The sequence below is a fragment of the Hipposideros armiger genome, unplaced genomic scaffold (assembly GCF_001890085.2).
Source record: "Hipposideros armiger isolate ML-2016 unplaced genomic scaffold, ASM189008v1 scaffold_406, whole genome shotgun sequence".
NCBI lineage: Eukaryota > Metazoa > Chordata > Mammalia > Chiroptera > Hipposideridae > Hipposideros > Hipposideros armiger.
Window position 1 is genome coordinate 1,535,661 of NW_017731756.1, and position 20,406 is coordinate 1,556,066.

The 20,406-nt window shown below is 38.7% G+C and overlaps 1 protein-coding gene across 4 annotated transcripts in view; it reads right to left on the bottom strand.

Moving 5' to 3' along the window:
* Positions 1–20,406, bottom strand: part of LIMS1 (LIM zinc finger domain containing 1) — a 161,443-nt gene that overhangs the window by 52,466 nt on the left and 88,571 nt on the right. The window contains exon 1 of one of the 4 annotated variants that reach the window (XM_019663835.1): positions 14,231–14,454. The exons of 2 other annotated variants lie outside the window; for them this stretch is intronic. In XM_019663835.1, coding sequence (XP_019519380.1) covers positions 14,231–14,337 — 107 coding nt within the window. In that variant the 5' untranslated portion in view covers positions 14,338–14,454. Of the gene's footprint in view, positions 1–14,230; positions 14,457–20,406 lie in introns of those variants that run through there. One more of the 4 variants, XM_019663834.1, reaches the window with a different exon arrangement.

Genomic DNA, 20,406 nt, shown 5'->3' on the forward strand with positions numbered 1-20,406 from the left:
GTTGTGGAGGACGCTGCTTCACTGGCCCAAGTTGGTAACCATCGCGCCACTCAGCCAGCCCGCATTTATTTATTTATTTATTTATTTATTTATTTATTTATTTATTTATTTATTTTAAGTTAAGCCATCCTGCCACCTGTTGGCAGCTCAGTGGCAGCTCAGCTCAGGTCGGGAATCAAACCACTGTTGCTCAGAGCTTGCACTCTTGAGCGAGCTCTTAACCAACTGAGCCACTCGGCCAGCTCGGTATTTGCATTTTTGTTTTTGTTTGTTTATATGTTTGTTTGTTTGTTTTGGTCTGTTCTTGTGACAATCAGAAGCTCTAAAAACACTGAGTGGTTTTCTGAAGTGGTCTGATACTTCACCATTTCTATTTTAAGTGGAAGTCATTGGTTATGTACCACTTCCTAACTGGTAATTGAAACAATCTCAGTCTTTCTCTATAGCTACTGCATAGGACCATCCTAGGCTCATTCATAGAGAAGAATCTTGCCTAAAAACAATGCTGTATTTCATTTTTCCCCAAAACATGGCTGGAACATCACAAATTAGAAGCTCACAAATAAGCCTGTGGTCCATTTCTAGTTCCATGCATACTAATACTTCTTCCCTACAATGCTGTCTTTTTTTTTCATTCCCATTATCTCAAAGCAGTTAGAATTTTGATAATAAAATGCACCATTTCATCTCAATACCATTCAACAGTGCTTTCTTTAAGTAGCTATAAGAGCAGAAGGCAATAAAGGGGTTGGTACAAAGATAATTGCAATAAATCTCTGCTGTACTGCAGAACTGGTTATAGTGGCCACAAAACCCATCACTACTGTCTAACCTACATATGATCAAAGAAGCATTTTGTTTTTATTTTAAACTTTATAAAATAATAAGTCATATTTTTTACCTCCAAAAACAAATGTACTGAAATTTCTCCTCATATTATAAAATACACCAAAACATTGTACAACTTCAACTAGATAACAAGATCCTTGTTGGAGGGGGGTTTGTGAAAGAGGTATAGTCACAATCTTGTTTTTAAAAATCCCCATTTATGCTACATTTTATTATATTCTAATGGCTGTAAGTTTAGTTTGGAAAGAAAAATCCAAATACTCTATTCTGATTTCACTGCCTCTTTAATAAATGACCCGATAAACTGTTTTCATAGTTCATTTCATTCATTTACTCATTCACAAATATTAACTGAAATCTATTAATTGTGGTAGTCAGTAAATGAGAGTTAGAAATGACTCCTAGCCTAGATTTGAGAGTCACTTTCACACAGATGGTATCTGAAGCCACACATACTGAAGAGCTTTGGAAATAGTGCAGGACAACAAAGGAGCCAATGAAAAGAAGCAGTAACCAACAGGAAAACTAAGAAAAGGTAGTGCTAAGGAGATGAAGGAAGGAGAAATTTTTAGGCATTATTGCTATAAAATTTCAAGAAGAAGTAAAGTGATGATTTATGGTGAGACCCTTGGGACTGAGAGATGGGCCTCCCTCCCACTACAGACAGTCCCTCCCCGATCAGCTGGCAGTACAGAACTAGCACCTGACCTGGACTCTGCCAACACTATGCTCCTACTTAGGACAACTTTCGTGGTGGCCCTTGGTCAGCCTGTTCCAGCAGAGGAACCTTAGCTATGATGTCTGCTGTCTGCTATCCCTGGCTCTGACCCATTCTGAGCCTGGTTCTTCAATCTTACCATTTCTGTCAATTCTGTGAGCAACCTGAACTCTTTCCAATGAAATTCTTTTCTGCTTAAGTTACTGTTGTTCCCCACTGAAAATCAAGACTGGTTAGATGACATGGGACAATGACATGGTGGGGTCAAAAGCTAGGCTGCAGAGGATTAAGAATACGGGATTAGGTAATTAGAGACCAAAGTTACAGTGTTGCTAGGACCATCTGACACATAAGGGAAGTGAGAAGAGATCAAAGATGCTAAAGGTGGAGGAGCTACACATGAGCAGTCCTTTGAAAAGCAGGACAAGATACAGACTAGTGGGAGGGTGGGGGGGCAAACCTTAGAGATGAAAGGAAGCCGGTGGGACCAAAATCAAAGCAATCAAACTGAGATAAAGAGAGGAACAACTGTATTCATTTTATAACTTTTCTATACATCTAAAATTATCGTCACATAAAGCTTATTTAAACAAAACTACGGTGAGGATATAGAGAGAAATCTTACATCATTTAGTTTTGATGGTTTCAGTAGAGTAGGAGAGTAGCTGTGGTCAGAAGAGTAGGGTGGGGTCGAGAAAAACTGATGATGGAACAAGTTTCAGATGGTTCTAACAGCGAGTGTAATGAGAAAAGTCAGTAAAATAAGATGAATGCCCAGCAGTAACCAGGAAGAAGTTGAAGTTTTAGAACAGATATCCAATTTACATAATTTATTCCTCCAGAAATTAAGAGTTTGAAAGAGATCTGAATTGAAAATGGCTCCATGGGTAGGTCCAGGAAATGACAATATCCCCGAAACAGCTGGCCACGAAGAGTGTAGGGCATTGAACACAATCACAAGAGGCTGGCAGACTGGCCAGGAAGGAAGGTGCTGGAGTCAGAAATATGGAGGGCAAGGAAAAGACTCGCTACTCACACAGATGCATGAGAAAGATGGCCAGATAAAGGCTATTGTCAGAAAGGGAAAAACACAGTCTAACGGATGGCTCTGGATCAGTGATGTGTGACCATGATGTCCAACTGGGCCATGCTGATATAAGAGAATATGAGGAATGACAATGTGGACAATGCACTATCATTATTTTTATTTATTCATGCAATGCAACGAACTTTTACTGAGTATCTATTATGTAGAAGCCACTGTGAAGGAAAAAATGGGGGAGAAAATCACACACAAATGATCAATGCACAGCTTTGCCTTCAGACACCTTACATACACTTTAGCAAACGAGCTGAGATGCACTTACAACACTGACATAAGCTAGACTGTGTCCTGTGCTCCAGGGAAGTTGGGGGTGGTTTGGGGTAGGGGTGGTGTATGATGAGAAGAACTGGGCTAAGAGCTAGAGAGTCCTGGTCTGCAATCCCAGTCTCACCCCTTTACTAAATGGGTAAAAGGGGGATTGAACAACAGAACGTATGAAAATGTCTAACAGTGATAGGCTCACAGAAGTTCTATACATGCATATGTCAGTTTCTTTCCGGGATTCCCTTTGTTTTTACTCAGTAAATGCTGACTAAAGCCTAGCAATAAAGTAATAAATGGAAACTGAAATGAGGAACAAATACAGCAGAATGGAAGGAAAACATGGGAGGCAGGTATGACACTCTATTCATAAAGGTGCAAGCATATCTCGAAGGACAGTGGTCAATGGTAGAGAGAAGATGATTCAGAGACATAAATATAAATTCTGAATGAAGAAAAACAGAGGGCTGATTTAACAAGCAGACATGTGACACCACCTGGTGATGCTCTTATTCTCTACGCATTGTACATGAGTGGTCTTGGGTATCCTGACTTCATCTTTTCTAGGATACCCAGGCCAACTTAAATTAGTCTACCCCAGTGTGGGAGGCAGCCACTACAACAGCCTCTGATGAGCCCTACCTCCCGGTACTGATCAAGATTCTTTCCTTGGCCAAACTCTAGTCAGGCTCTTTTGACCAGGCCCTAACTTTTGAGCTTCCATGTTTGCCTCTGTGCTGTCTGATTTGAGCAAGAATCTTGCTAAGCCAGTTTAACTAGCGCCTCCCATGCTTGATATTTGATCACCCTCTATATTTAATTGGGTTCCTCATCCTCCATCATCATCCAGGTAATGTTTGATCACCCTGGCTGTCTTCAGCAAGAATCCTGTTAGGTCAGTCTCACCAGAATCCCCCTTACCTTTGATGTTTCCTCTCAGTAATTTTCCATCTACTTATGCCTACGCTGCTCCTTGGCTATAAATCCCCACTTTTCCTTGTTGTATTCGAAGTTCAGCCTAATCTCTCTCCCCGACTGCAAAACACCATTGCAGTGGTCTCTATAGCTATCTTGATGGTCCTGAAGAAAGTCTGCTGTACTGTTCTTTTACAAGTGTCACTGAGTATGTTTGTTGTTTAACAGTATTCACACCTTTGTGTAACCCCCTCCCTCTTCAGTAGGGCTGGACTTACTGACTAGTTTCTAATATCAACATATAGCATTATATGTTAGTTACTTTCCTAGTCCCTGTGTTTAATTCAGAAAATGTTGACGGAATCACAAATGATAACTATTCACAGCAAAAATAATAAGAGGTAATTTCTGAGATTAGGTTATAAGAAGATTGTGGCTTCCATCTTGAGCTTTTTCCCTTGCTTGAATTGCTCCCTCCATTTGAACCCTGAGATGACTTCAGCCTCAACTGAAAGCTCAATAGCAATCTCATGCAAGGACTTTAGCCAGACCTGAATTCCTGACCCACAGAAAATCTGAGATAACAAATGTTCCCTGTTTCAAGCCTGCAGTCAGCACATTAATACCCATAGGTCAAGTATGGATCACCATCTGCTTCTGCAAATAAAACTTTATTGGAACATACACAACTACACTCATTCATTTACATATTTTCTATGGGTACAGTCACACTACAATAGCAGAGTCGAATAGGTGTAACAGATTATACAGCCGGCCAAGCCTAAAATATGTATTTCGTCCTTTACAAAAAAAGTTCACTAACTCCTGATGCCTCTAAGTTTTGAAGTAATTTTTTATTCAGTAATAATTAATGCACTCTGTTCCTATAGCATCTTGGTCATTACTCTAGCAATACAGTATCTTTAAATTATATGTGTGTCTGTTTTTTCAACCATACACTAAGTTCCATGTTAGTAGATAGTGAATGTTTTAATCAACTTCATATCCCCATTTCCCTGGCATATAGTAGGGCCTTAATAAATATAGACTGACCCAAGAATGCCTAGATAAGATACATTTTATACACTAACACAGAAAACTCGCAACCTAACAATATATCCTTTAGATAAAATACAACACCAAATTAAGAAGAGCCAAAACTACAAATTGTGCCAAATAGCTAATATTTCAAGTTGACTCTATTTTAAAGGTATTTGCTGACTGCCACACAAAGAATGATTCCAGATCCAGAAAAATTTTTGCTCTTTTAAACCGGCTATCTTTTTATAAAATCTCGTTGTTTAAAATACCTGTAGCAACAGTTTATCTCCGACATTTCCAAGATTATTGGCATTAGTTTTTACTACAAAACAAAGAATATATTTTCTGGCAGCTGGAAATGTTATTGAAATTTTCTACAACACTGCAGAATTGCAGTTTTGTCCCAAAAAATTCTGTAGGTTAGATTAAAAACTAAAGTTAGCAGCAGAAATTGTCAAACATAAGTAAACATCCTACATGCAATGATTCATCGTCGCTTCCTACCTCAGTCTGGTTCCCTTCATATTCTGTTTGTCTGGGGCTAGAGGACAATATTTTCGGCAAGATAAAAACCTGGATATTCTTATACTGTTTAATTTTAAGCAATATATTCATTTTTAACACACGAATGTAATATTTTTAGCTTTTTAAACCTAGATATTTACTCTGGCAAATACTATGAAGAGGCAGAAAAATTCCGTTTTTGTTTTAATCTTATTAACCACAGGCAACACAGGAGGTTAACCTTTACTTTCGTGTTCGATAGCAAATCTTTAGCTTTTAAGATACGATCAAGTGTATTCAGAACTTCAATTTAAGAAATCTTACTCTAAACTAAGAGAAGCCCAAGTTTCGTGGTTAAGAGCTCACACTTTGAACATAAGACACAACCGGGCACAGCCCTAAGTTCAAATCCTAAATTGCCCAAGTGACTTGTAAGAGCCTTTTTCCTTCTCTGTGAAAAGGGGGAAATATGCCATACTTTACAAGATTAGGGTGAAGGTTCAGTGAGACTGTGAAGCAATTACAACAGCCAGAAAAGCAATAAATGATATGAATGGCCAACCTGGCTTAAAAAATTATTCATGAGCTTATATTTATATGGGACATATTTATTAATAATCTTACTGACTGTAGGTTTCAGAAAGGTTTCCTAAATAGGACACAAAAAGCACAAACTTTATACAAAAGAAAAATCAATAAACTATCAAAATAAATTTTAAAACTTTGCTTTTCAAAAGACACTTACAAAAATGAGAAGGCAAGCCACAAACTAGGAGACACTTGCAAAATATTATCTGACAACAGACTTTTATCTAGAATATATAAAGCACTGCTACAACTTAATACTACAGGAAACAACCCAATAAAAGATGGGCAAAATATCTGAAGAGACATTTTACCAAAGATATATGGATTGAAAATAAGCACATAAAGTGATACTCAACTTCATGAGTCATTAAGGAAATGCAAATTAAAACCACAATGAGATACGACTACATTCCCCCAAAATGGCTAAAATTAAAAAAATTTTTTTTTTTTTTTTACCATACCCAGTATTGGTGAGGATATGGAGAAAATGGAACCCTCAAACACTGCTGGTAAGACTATGAAATGGTACAGCCTTTTTGGAAAACAGCTTAGTCATTTTCAAAAAAATTAAACATACACCTACCAAACAACCTAGCCATTCCACCCAAGAGAAAAGAAAGCATACATCCATATAAGGACTTGTACACGAATGTTCATAGCATCTTTATTTGTAATAGTCAAAAACTGAAACAACTCAAATGCCAGCCAACAAGTTACTGGTTAAACAAATTGTAGTATATCTATAAAATGGAATGAACTAATGATACATACAACAAAATAAAGAAGCCAAAAGAAAGCAACCATTAAAAAAAAATTAAGGAGCTTTATGTTTATAAGAAACATATTTAATAATTATATCTAAAAGACTTTCTATAAAAGAATGTTCGTATCAAAAGTTTATTTTAATCACAGAATGGCCACTGGGTTGCACAGGTATACAGTAAGTGGCTATGTTTCCAAGATATATAAATATAGATAAAATGAATAGTACTGTTTCATTTAAATAGCATCTATCCAAACTAATGTAAGTTAAAGCGCAAGTTTTAGTCAACTTCTATTTTTTTGTTTTATAAGTGATTTATAGCTCATACTTTAATGTTGTTTTTTTTTAAAACTATAATGATTAAAATCCTGGTATTTGTCATTTAGAAAAATTTTATGTGTATTGACAACAAATTTACAAATTGATTCTGCTGATGTTGAGGTTCATTCCTAAATATCTCTCAGCAGTACTGAAAAAAAGAAAAAGAATCCTTATCTAAAGACTTTTCGCTTCTTTTCACTATTCCTTTAATACATCTAATTTTTAAGCATCAACACTGCTATTTTTAATTTTTGTATATACTCCCTTGACTGTATAGAAATTTTTCATCCTATATGTGGATGAAAACATTATTTCCTTTCAGAAAATAAGGTTCCCAAAACTACTGAAAAAGAAAACAAAGTGATCATAATCTGTACTTTGGTAGCTATAGCCTCTTAGGCTTCTCTTAGTGTGATACTGTACATACATTATAAGTTAGTAATTAAGACTAGAAAAGTACTCAGACACAAAGGAATTTAATAGGGAATAAAAGAGCCAGCTTAGTTTCTCATTCCTTCATTCATTCATTGCAGAATAGATACTGGACAATGACGACCTAATAGGCACTGTGGTGGATGCTAGCTAGAGATGCAGAAGTAGTTAAGGTGAGGCCTATGGCCTTGGAGAATCCTCTATCAACGGGGGTGGGGTGGGGCTGGGAGTGAGCTGAGTGAGGAGGGATGTGCTTGTAAAATCAATTATTACAATATGAACAGTTGTGCATTATACTCTTTTAAAAACTTTTAACTGAAATATACAGATAATTGACATATACAGCCAGACAATTATGTTTGCGAACTTGTTGTAATGATGTTGCTAGCCTTTTTTGATATCAGAGGGATTATTATTATGAATTTGCACCAACTGGACAAACAGTTAACCAAGTTCACTATTTGGAAGTGCTGAAAAGGCTGCGTGAAAAAGTTAGACCACCTGAACTTTTCGCCAACAATTCATGGCTCTTGTATCACGACAATGCACCAGCTCACACGGCACTGTCTGAGGGGGAGTTTTTAGCCAGTAAACAAAAAACTGTATTGGAACACCCTCCTTACTCATCTGATCTGGCCCCCAATGACTTCTTTCTATACTGGAAAATAAAGGGAATATTGAAAGGAAGACATTTTAATGACATTCAGGACATCAAAGGGTGATACACGTGGATTACGTGCTGGTGTCAGTGCATAGCTTCCCGAGGGGAGTACTTTGAAGGTGACAATAGTGATATTCAGCAATGAGGTATGTAGCACTTTTTCTAGGATGAGTTCACAAACTTAATTGTCAGACCTCCAATAACATTGTATAAGTTACAGGTATACAATGTGTTGGCTTGATACAGTTATATATTGCAATATGATTACTACAGGAGCAATAGCTAACCTCCTTTATTATGTCACATAATTATCATTTCTTTTTTGTGTTGAGAACCATTAAGGTTTAGTCTCTTAGCAACTGTGAGGTTTTTAATACAGTGTTGTTGACTATGTTGTGCATTAGATCTCTTGAACTAGTCGCTATTTTGTACCCTTAAAACATCTCTCCAGTTCCCCCACACTGCCAACCCCTGATAGCCACCATTCTATTCTGTTTTTACAAGTTCAGTTTTTTTAGATTCCACCTATAAGTGAGATCATACAGTATGTGTTTTCTCTCTCTGACTTATTTCACTCAGCATAATGCCCTCAAAGTTTATCCATGTTGTCACAAATGGCAGGGTTTCCTTCTTTCTCATGGCCTGATAATATTCCATTATATATATGAATTACACTTTAAAACACATACAATAAGGCACTACTAACTTTTAAAAAGCAACACCGGCAAACTGATAACTTTCTGTACCAAGAGAAAAAGTATCTGTTATTAATTGTGAATGTGTTCATCAGGAAGATTAAATGTGCTCTCCACGAACCATTAAATAATAATAGACAAAAATGACAAAGTTGCAATTTTATTCCCGTAATTGTCTAATAGACTGTATTTCAATACAAACATTGGTTTTTCAGCCAAAAAGTATGCCAAAACATGATCAGCAAACTGTAAAATGGAATGCCAGGAAATGCACCTCCTAGGTTGACCAATTCCAACCTTACCTGAACTCAGAGGATGAACTTATTTGAATCAAGGACAGGAAATGGTTATATAACAATAATCGCCTTTTACAGACTTAGGTTCTTTCTTCTCCCTTATAGAATTGTGAGTTAAAAAACAAGAAACAAAATCAACATGAAAGTTCTCTTTACAGTGCCTGGCCCATACCATGGTCTCGATCAATGGTAATGTATTATTCAGGAATACATGATCTGAGTTTTTTACTCTCAAACCAAGTCAAGGACATTCTCACTACTTAAAAATGATTATATCCTATATCTTAAAAGATACAAGCTCAGAAGGTTTATTTGATAACCAGAAAGTAAAGGTTACTTTTCTTTGTACTTCCTCCCATTCCTGGTTATCCAGCTCCACCAGGGAAAGGGCAGGAAAGAAAACCATAAAGAAGTTTGAACAAGTGAAGGGCTTCTCAGTGCTGCATTCAGTCAATGTCACAGAGGGATACAAATTTCTAAGTACATTTTCTTGATTCACATTCATTTCTAAAGACTGACACAGTTCTGATTTAATCCAGGCTTAATAAATCTAACAGGGAGATGGAGGAGTTGGGAGGGTAGATACACAACTAACGGAACAATAGGGGAAAATCTAAGAGTTCTTTATTTTAGCACTAAACCAGGGCTCGTCTGTTAAGGGACAGACAGTAAATACTTTTGCCTTTGCAGGCACAGGGGCCCATGTCACAAGTGGACGTGCCACTGTAGCAAGAAACCACCATAGCCAACAAGTACAAAATAAGGATGGCTGTGTTCCAATACAACTTTATTTACAGACTTTGAAATTTGAATTTCATGTAATTTTCATATGTCATGAAATATACTTTTTTCCCAACCATTTGAAAAATGTAAAATCCACCCTAAACTCGTGGGTCATACAAAAATGGGGAGTGGGCTAGATGCAGTTTGCCAACCCTACATTAAACCATGCTTTGGATCCAGCCAGCAAAGACTTGAATTTTGAGGTGTCCCCAGTCAGTTGTTTATAGATCCTTTCTATCTGAGGCAGAGCAGAAGTGACTTTTGAGAATCTTAAAGGATGGTGGGATTGTGGATTGTTCAGGTGTGTTTTTCATTCGAGTTTCCTCAAAAAAATATGTGTTCATGTGCAACTTAATTTAGGATATATATATATATATATATATATATATATAAAATATATATATATTTCCAAAAAAATGTATATACATTTTAAGAAAGGAAAAAACTGTATTAAAATTGTAATACAATGAATGACACTAGCATTCATTTGATTAACGCCATCTTTAGAGCGAATGTCATACTACACATTGCTACCTCAATTCAATTCAACTTTGAAAAGTAACACACAGATAACATCTCTTAAAATGTGTACATTTTTTAATACACAAACACATACATCTTAGGCATTATTTTTGGGTATCCAAAATATCAGGGAAGAAAGGGTCAATGCCCTGTAAAGGTGTGAGGCTGAGTCAACTTCTCAGCCCACTGGAAGAAGAGTGTGAGGTACTTCACTCTAATGCATCCACTGCTTAAATCAGGAAGTCATATCAGTTCTATCCAGGGACAAGGAGAGGTACACAAAGACTATCTGTATGTGTATACATAGTCTATATGTATGGAGAATTCCTGTGTATAAATGAATATACATGCTTTATCCAAATCCTTACCATTTAGATTCATAAAGGAAAATAATTTCCAATTGCTTTTTAGACATGTTTGATTCTAGCCAAAATTAAGGACATGTTCTAGAACTCAAGATAAAAGCCCACAGGACCCTTTCTACTAGTAGTGACAATTACTTAAATAAGATAAATTGCTATAACATAACCCTCAAATATAGTGGATAATATTCCATTGTTCAAAAGTATTCAAGTATATGGGCCGGCCGAGTGGCACGATGGTTAAGAACTGGCTTGGGACGCCAGAGGGCCCTGGTTTGGATCCCACATATGAGGGCCAGTGACACTGCCCTCCACAGCTAAGATGCTGAACAACAGCTCAACCTGGAGCTGGGCTGCCATGAGTCGCCGGCGACGGCGTAGGCTGCAACCCATGTGGCAGTGGGTTGCCATGGACTACCGTATGTAGCCAGCAGCCAGCGTGAGCGGCCGTCCAGAAGCCGGCGACTGATCTGCCTCGCCCAGGAAGAGCGCAATGATGGTGCCAACTTGGGCCAGTGAAGCAACGTCCTCCACAACTAGACTGAAGAACAAAACGACAGCAACTTGTCTGTTCCCCTTCCCCCAATTCCCCAGCACTGTTCCCATCCCCTCAATCCCCCAATAAAAATCTTAAAAAAAAAAAAAAAGTATTCAAGTATAGTAAATTTCAGGTTATACTTAATACTTTAAAATAAAAATCTATATAGTCAATGTTTTTCATGCTACCTTTTACATCTGTTTTAAACCATTTCAAGTTTAAAGGCAGAATTGTTTTCATGTCTATTACAGTACTCTTGAAATACTTGTATTATACTTCAGAGCACAATATTTTATTTAAATTCAAAAGAAAAATGTTTTCTGGCAGTCTCTAGTAGTGCTTTTGCTAGAGTCCATAAACATGCCAAGAATATAAACATGTGAGTAAGAAGGAATTAGAGTAGGAATGGGTCTTGTGCAATACTCGAGACAGCACGAAAGATGTTTGATATTACATATATTTAAACTCAAATAACTGCTCCTAGGAAGAACATGTGTTTGGTCACATTCCATGTGCTAAAACATAGGTGTTCCTTGAGGGGAAGAACTGTGTCTGATTCCTCACTGCATCTTTATACAGCACATAGTAGGCACTTACTAAAAACTAATTGAATAATGTACAAAAGGCATCGACCCTACAGCACTACTTCTAAGATAGTAATAACTCCTACCTCACTAAGTTGGTGGTGAGGATTTTATGAGATAAACGATGCTCAATAATGGTAGTCCTTTTAATCCTCATTTTAAAGAACAAACTAAGGTTCAACAGATTATATAACTTGTCCAACTGTGTGGCACTGAAACAGGTGTGCCTAATTTCAAAATCCCTCCCCTCCCTGATTTCTATTAGCTCAGAAACCTGACTAAATACTAAAACTATAACTAGGAAAAAAAACTAGGAAAGAAAAACCCCTGCCTCTCTAAACTGATAAAAAGTCCATGGAAAACCAGACAATTGCCCACTTTGCTAGTTTTGCATTCCTAAAATAAGGAAAATGGTCATTCTCTCTGCATTAGGGGGCAGAGAAATGGCAGAAATGTAAGTCTCTTATTATCACCAGGGAACTATATCGCCAGAATGGGTGGAAAAATATTTCCCTTAACCCAATGGAACAAGCAATACTTAAGAATTACTCTTCCTTTAATTAAACTCTAGACAAAAGAAAATTATCTCATTTTTTTCAAAGGCCATTATTAACTATATAATTACCTTCTCAGGCATATAGGTCATTTTATTCATGTGTACTTAACTGTATGAAAATAAGTAAAAGATGGTTGGTCTCAAATGGTATTTTACATATCTTAATTTAAAACAAAGGAAATTCCTTAGGACCCCAAATCTGAAATTAAAACTGTTTTAGGTAACCTTTCACTCTTAGATTTAGTAGTAAATTGACAACTAAACATCAATTTCAGAGATCACTTCCAACAGCCTATCTGGTTAGCAAGAGATAGTTCAATATTTTCACTAAACGTCAAGCTTGAAATTTATAGCATTTCAAACTCCGAAGCTTTTAAGTCCTGCTTAGTCTAATCAATTCATAGTTCATACATTAAATGTGGCTAAGAGATACCTGACATAGTAGGAAACAAATTCTAACAATGTTAAGTGTCGATAACAGCCCTTTAATGCTACTATTCTTTCCAAAAGGTAGTGAGTCGATGATTTTTAAAGAAATGTTTCCTACAGCTCCTGAAGTATAGCAGGCTAAGTGAGATAAGTCAGACAGAGAAAAGCAAATACCTATGACTTCATTTATATGTGGAACCTAAAAACAAAACAAATGAATAAACAAAACAGAAACAAACCCAGAGAGAACAAGCTGATGGCTGCCAAAAGGGTGAGGGGTAGGGGGATAGGGTAAAAAAATTACAAAAACACAAATTTAATAGAAGTTTTAAAAAGCTTCCTTGTCAATTTTTCCCTGTTAAATTTAAATAGAGAATTTAAGACAAACTTTAAAAATGAATTTATTGGAAAAAGGGCAACAGTGCACAACATATAAATATCCCTCCCACCATCTAATTGGAACATTCAAACAATTGAGAGTCCATAAGCAAATTAAAGTACTATACAGTATATGTAATAAAAAGAAAAGGAAGTCTCTCTTTACTGTAGCCTTCCGTCAGCACTAAAACAGGAACACTTCATCTCAGAAATGGAAAATCTAAACCCTTTAAGTTAACCATATTTTAACATATAGATTAAAGTTGCAGGGCTTTTCAGAACCTAAACTCTAAAAAAAAAAAAATAAAAATTCAATAGTTGCAAAAAAAACCCCAAAACTGTGTTTTTTAGGCAAATTAACTTTGAAAACAAAACCCCCTAACCTTTTTAGGTAAAACGGTCTCCAGATTTTTGATGTCCTTCCTTCCTAGGTTACATGTAATAGTTTCTCTGCATCCCTTTGTTAAATCCGTTTCAATAACAAAGAATCCTGTATGAACAACTCCCCAACCCCCACCCAAAACACAGCAAACTTCACTCACCACAAATGTCACTCACTACCAAAAAAATCAAAGAAAAACTCCTCACAGAAACATGTAATAAACCAAAGCAATCTATCCTTAAACTAAGAAGGAGAAATCAATTGTGTCCAGCTTTAAATATTACTGTGGCAATTATATAGTTTTTACAGACATAAAAACACTACAGGTTTGTGGAAGAGCTAAACCAACTTACAGGATTTGTGAAGAAATGGGAAAAAGAATTCTAGTTTTGCACATTTCCAATCAAGCACAATCTTGGGATAACGTTGAATCTTTAATTAGAGACTGAGAGGTTCCTAGGGGAAACCTTCCCAATGTGTACTTCCCATGACTGCATCCACTGCAGTCGCTAGGTGCCTTGACCTTTAACCATGACTTTGCACTCACCTTAGCTCTCCCTCCGGTAACTCATTGAGCCTCAAACTATCTGGACGATCTCGTCTTCTCCTGTAGAGACCTGAATGTGAAAGCTCTTTAAGCTGGAGTGCAGTCATACTTCTCTCCACACACAAATTCCTGACACTTTAAAGCTTTTATGCTGACGGCGTGGCTGCCAGGGCTCAGAAAGGCAAGTGTCCCTTGCCGTGCAACCTCAGCACACCTGACCCAGAGTGAGAAACGTCCAGGCAGGCGGGTCGCTGAAGCACAGCTAGCTTCCTGTTTCTCTGCCGGTACACACCCTCCTCAGCAAGGCCTGGCTTGCCTTATCTCTGGGCCTTGCACCTTGGAGGGGGGAGTGTGGAGGTGTCGGTGACCAGTGCTGCTCACATGTTTACTAATAAGCAAAGTGTAATTGTTATGAATAATCACACCAATTTCTTTATAAATCTTTCCAGCATCATTCTCAATTAAAACTGAGCTAAAAAGAGTTCCAGTAAGGTAATGACTAAAGAAGGGTCCTGCCCTATTTTATTTGCCAGGAAATCCATTAACATTTCACAAGCAGCTGTCAGTTTAAAGAAGTGCCTGGTCATCATGAGCTCCTGGGGACGTTTTCCTTAAAAAGAGGGGGGAGGTGGGCAGAATTGGAAGGGAAGCAGTCCAATTCCTCCTTCTCCACACTCGACTCTAAATCCTCTTTAGAAAGGAAGTGTCTTTGCCCCTACCCCCATTAAATAGTATTCAAAAAACTCATAACTGCAAGAAAGGTGGTTTATTCTATCAACCTCCATTCAGTGATTTTCTCAATCTATAACTACCCATTCAGAATATTCCCCTCATAAAATGTGCAGCTTAGCTTAATCACCATAGTGGTGCTTATGCAGCCTTTGTATTTCCATGTATTTGATCTAAGTGACAAAGTTAGGAAGGAGGTTTTGGGTTTTGGTGTGCTGAGAGTGTGGGTGAGTTGTAGATAATGGAGGACAGATAATATGGGGCAAGTTCTTTGTCATTCAGCTCCAAATGATGTTAGTGCAAGAGCAGGCAGGGTTCCAGCCTCCAATTTGATTGAACCCCACTCAGTACATATCACATCACAGCAGGCTAGATCCTTGGCAAATTCTTAGTCAATATGGTTCCAGTATTTTCTCCTTGAGTAATCTGTATCAGGTTTTTTTCCATTCTAAAATCCCCTCAACAACAAAAGCACAGAGAGATGGGTCTGAAACGAATTTTTTACACCAAGAATTAAAAAAGTTAATCTATTCCCCTCTCGAAGAGTATCTATGATAAATATAAAAATGAAGGCACCCCACAAGGAAAGGGGAGTCTGTATCTTACTCCTTCACTCAGGATATGCAGATATAGCTAGCTCCCCTAGGAGCTGCTATTCATCACCCTAGTTCCATGACCCCAAAGGAAAACAGACAACTTTTTATCTTTTCATCAAAATATGATGTATGTTTTTAAAGATGCAGGAAGAAAATTACTAATTTTGTTACTATACTAGATTTAATTGGTGATGAAAGATGTGAAAAAAGTCAATGACAGATGTATCTCTTTCTTTCCCTGGAAGGATGGATACACAAAAAACTGATAATATTGGGTACCTGTGGAGGAACAGTAGCAGTAGAAATACTGCAGAAGAATATACTGCTTATTCAAAAATAAAATAAATAATTTAGATTTAGATACCTATTTTGTACAAAGTCCTAGGATCCTACTGAGATCTAAATTACAGGAAAGTTTAGTTTACAGTAATAGGGACATAAAATCAGGATTTCTAAAGTGTCTAATTCTCACATTTTCATCAAGACAGGTGGAAAACAAATGAATAGAAACAATCAGCAATCTTTACTTTTTTTCACTCTAGGCATCAAAACAGAACAGATGCCTGATGAATAAAATACAAATTAATTGTATTCACTGCAAACACAGAAACCTCAACATTAAAATGGGCCTTCTATCTATAGAAAAATGTAAATATGAGAGCTTGGTTTTTAAAAGAGCTTTTTAAAAAGTAATGTATCATGCTGACAAGGAAAAAGAGCTTGGTAACTACTAAAGGTTAACAAGACAGGAAACACCTAACTGTGTAGGATGAATCCTGTATTTGATGAGTCTAAGGTTAAAAGAATGTGAACAGAAAAAAAAAAAAAAGTTCCCAACTATATAACAAACAAACTGAAACAATTCTTGTCCTCTGACTTTTAAAATGGCTATACTGACAAATGGGCATTTCAGTAAATCAATGCTTACATTCTAAGGAAATTGTCACAACTGAGTAAAATTAAATTCTGGAGCTTTGGGCAAAGCTCTTTTAACCATTGTTTTTTCATTGACAACACAGAGACAGAGAAAAAAGGCTTCCTTTTTCCCTAGCACCCCTTCAGATGTGCCTTGAGATTTTACTGTGCTATAAGTAGAACTAGGAAAAGGATACAGAGACAGACACATTTTTTTAAAAAAAGATATTATTGGGGAATTGGGGGAGGGGAACATCATTGGGGAATCAGAGAAAGGGAACAGACAAGTTGCTGTCCTTTTGTTCTTCAGTCTAGTTGTGGAGGATGTCGCTTCACTGGCCCACGTTGATATTATCATTGCGCTCTTCCTGGGTGAGGCAGTCGGTCGCTGGCCACTGGACAACCGCTCACAGTGGCTTACGGCAGCTCACGGCAGCCCCACTACAGCCTACGCCATCGCCGGCAACTCACAGGAGCCCAGCTCCAGGTCGAGCTGTTGTTCACCATCTTAGCTGTAGAGGGCACAGCGTCACTGGTCCTCATGTGGGATCTGAACCCGGGCCCTGCTGCTCAGAGCTGGCATCCCAAGCCAATTCTTTTTTTTTTTTTTTGGAGATTTTTATTGGGGAATTGGGGGGATGGGAACAGCTCTGGGGAATTGGGGGAAGGGGAACAGACAAGTTGCTGTCCTTGTTCTTCAGTCTAGTTGTGGAAGACGTTGCTCCACTGGCCCAAGTTGGCACCATCATTGCGCTCTTCCCGGGCGAGGCAGATCAGTCACCAGCCCCTGGACGGCCGCTCACACTGGCTGCTTGCCACACACGGCAGCCCATGGCAACCCACTGCAGCAGGGGCTGCAGCCTACACCATCGCCGGCGACCCACGGCAGCCCAGCTCCAGGTTGAGCTGCCGTTCAGCATTCTAGCTGCAGAGGGCAGTGTCACTGGCCCTCATATGTGGGATCCGAACCGGGGCCCTCTGGCGTCCCAAGCCAGCTCTCTACCAATGCACCACTCGGCCAGCCCCCAAGCCAATTCTTAACCAACGCGCCCCTCGGCCCGCGCCAGACACAATTTTTAACAGGGAAATTCACAAATGCCGCAAAACACACCACTGACTGGCTCCTGCTGCAGGCAGATTCAGCTCTTCCTTCATCACACACTGTTCCTAAGCAGCAGCAACAAGGGAGGGAGAACTCGTTCCTGGAACACACAGCAGGGCCGCCACAGGCAAAGGGCTTATATCTGCATCTTTTTTCCTTTCCTATTTTTCTACAGAAACAGTTATCCATTGTACCTGATTCTCAGACCAGGCCTATTTATAATGAGTTTTAAATTTCAAACAACTGTTTTAGCATGCCGTTGACAGTACAGAGGTAAGTCTATGTAAATATATTTTCCATGGGTCTCTGTATAGGGAAATTTTTCATTTTAGCACTCTAAACAGTCTTTGAAGGCCAGGCTAACCTCCCATTCAATGCAATACTCCTTACTCTCATTCTCCACATGGCCTCACTCCTGTATCCCTGAGGATTCTGCCTCTTCTTGGACAATTCCAGTGATGAAGCGCTAACTACCTCATAAAACTCCTCAGGCTTTCCTCTCTCCCCCATGCCCAATGGCTGGGAACAATTCTTCACAAAAACTGTTAGGGCCAGCATCTTCCATTCCACATCCACTACAGTGCAGCTGGTCTATAAACCTAATTACAACTCCTTATACACTTCTGTCCAACCTGTTGGGTTCTCTTTCAATGTGTACGCTGTCTCTCTTCACAATTAGATATGTGTTTCAGCTTTATGTCACCAGCATAGCTGATCATTTCTTCCATAAACGGAAGCCCTTGACTGAAATGACTAAATACAAAGCTCTACGGAGCATTCGTTACACCAGGTCTCTGTTCTACCAGGCTAACATCCAACCCAGTAGTTTTCCATCTTTTGGAGGGTCATGGACCTTTTATGAATCTGATGAAAGTTAATGATGCTCTCTAAGAAAATGCATGTGAGCATAAAATTTTATAACCGTTTCAAGTACATGATAGATCCTTCAGAAGCCAACGAATGGACTCTATCTTAGATCTTCCAATTAGCACTGATCTCCCCCTTCTCTGAAAACCTCCAACACCACAGTGTAGGGCTTTTGATCTCACTGGTTCACTTAATACATATTTACTTGGTGCCCTGCACTGGGCTAGGCACTATTTCAGGAGAGTTCCTTTTGTCTCCCCTTCATTTCTCCCAGCCTTCCAACTGATCTTTTTGCCACTGATCTTACCTTCTCCTAAGCTATCCTCCAAATTTCAAAGTGGTTTTTTTGTTTGTTTGGTTTTTTTTTATTGGGGAATTGGGAGGATGGGAACAGTACTGGGGAATTGGGGGAAGGGGAACAGACAAGTTGTCATTTTGTTCTTCAGTCTAGTTGTGGAGGACGTTGCTTCACTGGCCCAAGTTGGCACCATCATTGCACTCTTCCTGGGCGAGGCAGATCAGTTGCCGGCTTCTGGACGGCCGCTCACTGCGGCTGCTGGCCGCTCACGCTGGCTGCTGGCCACACACGGTAGCCCATGGCAACCCACTGCCACAGGGGCTGCAGCCTACGCCGTCGCCGGCGACTCACGGCAGCCCAGCTCCAAGTTGAGCTGTTGTTCAGCATCTTAGCTGTGGAGGGCAGTGTCACTGGCCCTCATATGTGGGATCCGAACCGGGGCCCTCTGGCGTCCCAAGCCAGTTCTTAACCATCGCGCCACTCGGCCGGCCCCAAAGTGGTTTTTTTTTTAGTGTAATTTAATCACTTATTGATCATGCTGAAAAACCCTTCAATGGCTCCACTGCCATCAGGTCCCAGCTGAGCCATGCTCCCCCACCCACACTGAACTCCAGGGGGTTCCCAGGACAGACTTTGCTTGCTCTCACCTCCTTGCCTTTCCACATGCAACTTCATAAGACAGGAAGAAGGATCTCTGGCAGGACTAGTTCCTAGTCATCCCAGTAGGACTCAGGGTCATCTTTTATAAGAAGCCTTTCTATACCCTAGGTACCCAAAATTCCCTTTCTGTGTGCCCCCAGAGCTCCCTCTGCTTACTTCTGTAATCAGAACCACACAGTCTCATGATGGGTTCTTTTTTACCCACCCCTCCCCTTGGAATAACAGTTCTTTGAGGGCAACAATATATCTAACTTATCACTGTCTACAAAGCCAGGTACATGGTAGACATTTGCATTTGTTAAATGAGTTCTTTGGTTTAGTTGTTCAGCAATTGATTTTGAGAGGCCAATCACTTTACAATGCTGTGTTTGAGATTAAAGCTCCAGAGTTTTGAAACAAACAAACAAAAAATTTAACACTTAACATTACCTAAATGAGATTTTTAAAAGGCACATCAATTCCCATTTTGGAATTTTGGAAATTCTGATTTTGGAAAAATGTACTTCCTTGGTGAGACTAAAAACTCAAAATCTTTTCACATTTGTTGAGTTGAACAGTACCTTACAAACAGTCCAGTTTTCAGTGTGCTTGATCCAAGTACCACCCCCCACACACACCTCCCTCAAGCATCGGAGGGTAAAGAAACCTAGTTAAACATCAAACCTCTAAAACTGATCATTAGTGTTTCTGAATTATCAGTTCTATCTCTTATATAGTATTATGGCTTCATGGCAGTTATAGTTAACTGGGCCTCATTAGCAGTACCTTTTACACTAGGTACTAAAGGCCTCTAAGCTGGTCAAGAAGCTGTACATTTCCAGGTCATTGATTTTCTTGTGTGACATATGTTAAGAAAAGATTTTTATGTTTTACAACTGTCTGAACTTAAAATTTAAACTAAAACAGGATTCATTTCCATTACCTCATGGATAATCATTTGTAGGGGAAAGCAAACTTTCTGTAATCAAGCAAGAACATCCTTCTTCACTATTCATCTCCTTCTTAACAT